At 53.5% G+C, this 2,072-nt stretch overlaps 1 protein-coding gene across 1 annotated transcript; it reads left to right on the forward strand.

The window, feature by feature from the left end:
- Positions 1–1,244: 1,244 nt before the first annotated feature.
- Positions 1,245–1,496, forward strand: TMEM238L (transmembrane protein 238 like). Its single transcript, XM_087440164.1, has one exon. The coding sequence runs from the start codon at positions 1,251–1,253 to the stop codon at positions 1,494–1,496; it is 246 nt and encodes an 81-aa protein (XP_087296290.1). The 5' UTR covers positions 1,245–1,250.
- The last annotated feature ends 576 nt before the right edge of the window (positions 1,497–2,072 follow it).

Here is a 2,072-nt window from a genome sequence, read left to right on the forward strand (position 1 = left end):
ATACTTTTTTCTGAAAGTTTCTCATGCATCCTGGCTTATTTTACATGTACCAAACTGAATTTGAACCACTTATTTATTCTCACCCACTGGGGAAGGCAAAAGAAAGAGTGGAAATTATTTCTTTCAGTTGTGTGGGGAAACTGAGTTCCAGAGAGGTTTGGCACCCGGTTCAAGGCCTCGCAGTGAATCGGGGACAGAGGGGCGGCCGTCTAAGAGTGTAGCCCTGCAGAGGTGGCTGAAGACTGTCGCTGTGTTTTTCTCAGTTGGTTGTCACTCCACACACCCTGTGTTTGCCCATGGGGATAAGACCACCCTTTTATACATAACCCCTCAGGGGTGCGAGCAGTGTCCCTGAGACAGAAAGCAAACGTGATGTTAGTCAGTCCAGAAAACACACAGTCAGAGAACCAGGTAAACATTTCTTGACTTTTGCCTGGTGTTGCCCTTCAGTCCACGCCCAGTCCACTGCCGACAGAGGCCACAAGTCCCTTCTTTCCCTGACCTCCCCTCTGTCCCCTCAGTCTTTTTCATGGCTGCCCTTTCTGGAGCCTGCCTCTATCTTGAAGGGCTATAATGAGCCTCATTGCAGGAAGCGCAGGTCCTTGGGTCTTCAGAGTGGAGAATCTACTAGACACACCAACCTTCTTTTGCTAATGCTGACCAATTCTGACAGTATAATTTCAAAACCTACTTAAGTCAACAAACTCTCCTCCATATCTTTTACATAAAACCTCCCTTCCCCACCAGGAAGAGGAGGGTAGAAGGAGGAAGGGGGAAGAAAGCCCCACCTCACCACATGAGCTGAAGAAACCATGTCTCAAAAACCTGGCGGGACCTGCCCAAGACTTGAGCGCCAGAGAACAAGGCACAAGACAGCGCCTCTTCCAGGCCCACAGGCTCAACATCCCGAGTGCTGTGACATTGCAAATTGACATTGCAAATCCATCCAAGGGCACCCTGACTCCTCCTCTGCCGTGGAACCTGGTTGGCTCCAGCAATGACCAGTCCCATTAGCAGTGATGTCAGGCTGTTTTGGTCAGGATCATTCTTGAGTCATGAAACAGTTAAGAAATATCCTGCCCCACTGGCTGCCATGCTCATAAAGGTAGATCCACGTGTACTTCCTTGTGGATCCAGACTGACGGCTCACACCCAGCAGGTAGAGAAGGCAGCAGGAGGCAGGACTGCCACACTCCCATGCAAATCACCCCTCGGGAGCGCAGCCCAGCTCCTCCCGCTCCTCCCGGGCAATGCTCCCTGGCAGGCCGAGGCTGTGCGGAAGATGCAGCCCTGGACGGTGTGCAACCTTCCTTGTTCTGGCCCTCTTGTTCGACGCTGTGGGCCTGGTCCTTTTGCTGCTGGGCATCTTTGCCTCACTCGATTACTGGGACTTCTTGGTCTACACAGGGGCCCTGATCCTGGCTTTCAGCCTGCTGTTCTGGGTCATCTGGTATTCCCTCAACATCGAGGTGGCCCTTGAGAAACTGGACTTGTAGTTTGGCCTTGGGCAGAGGAGGAGGGACACAGGCTCCGCATGCAGTCACCTGCCAACCTGCGGCCGTTGGGCAGTTGGAGGAGCAGAGACATCTTGCCACTCCCACCCAGAATGTCCCACCTGGACCAGGTGAGTGCACACGAGACCTGCCTGGCGAGGTGGCCAGGGAGGCTGGGATGAGCAGGGGCAGGCTGGAACCTCCTGAGGCTGAATGTGCAAGTGGCCAGATGACTGCACCCCAGCTGGGGATTCTGTCAACCTGGACGTGCTGGCTGGACTGTGGTGACCAGCCAGGAGAGTGTATTTTCTCCCCTGGGGACCCTTATACTTATGGAGACTAAAAAAAGAGTCTCCACAGCCCCTTCCACTTCTGATACTCCAGGAATTGTCCCGCCACGCAGAACAGGATGTTATCTCTTCAGCTTAAAATTTGGGAGAGGGGGCTGGCCCCATGGCCTAGTGATTAAGTTTGGCGCACTCCGCTTCAGCGACCCAGATTTGGTTCCTGGGTGTGGACCTACACCACTTCTCGGTGGCCATGCATGTGCGGTGACCCACATACAAAATAGAGGAAGAT

This window comes from Ceratotherium simum, chromosome 16, assembly GCF_057802395.1.
Source record: "Ceratotherium simum simum isolate JZ-2026a chromosome 16, ASM5780239v1, whole genome shotgun sequence".
Taxonomy (NCBI): domain Eukaryota; kingdom Metazoa; phylum Chordata; class Mammalia; order Perissodactyla; family Rhinocerotidae; genus Ceratotherium; species Ceratotherium simum.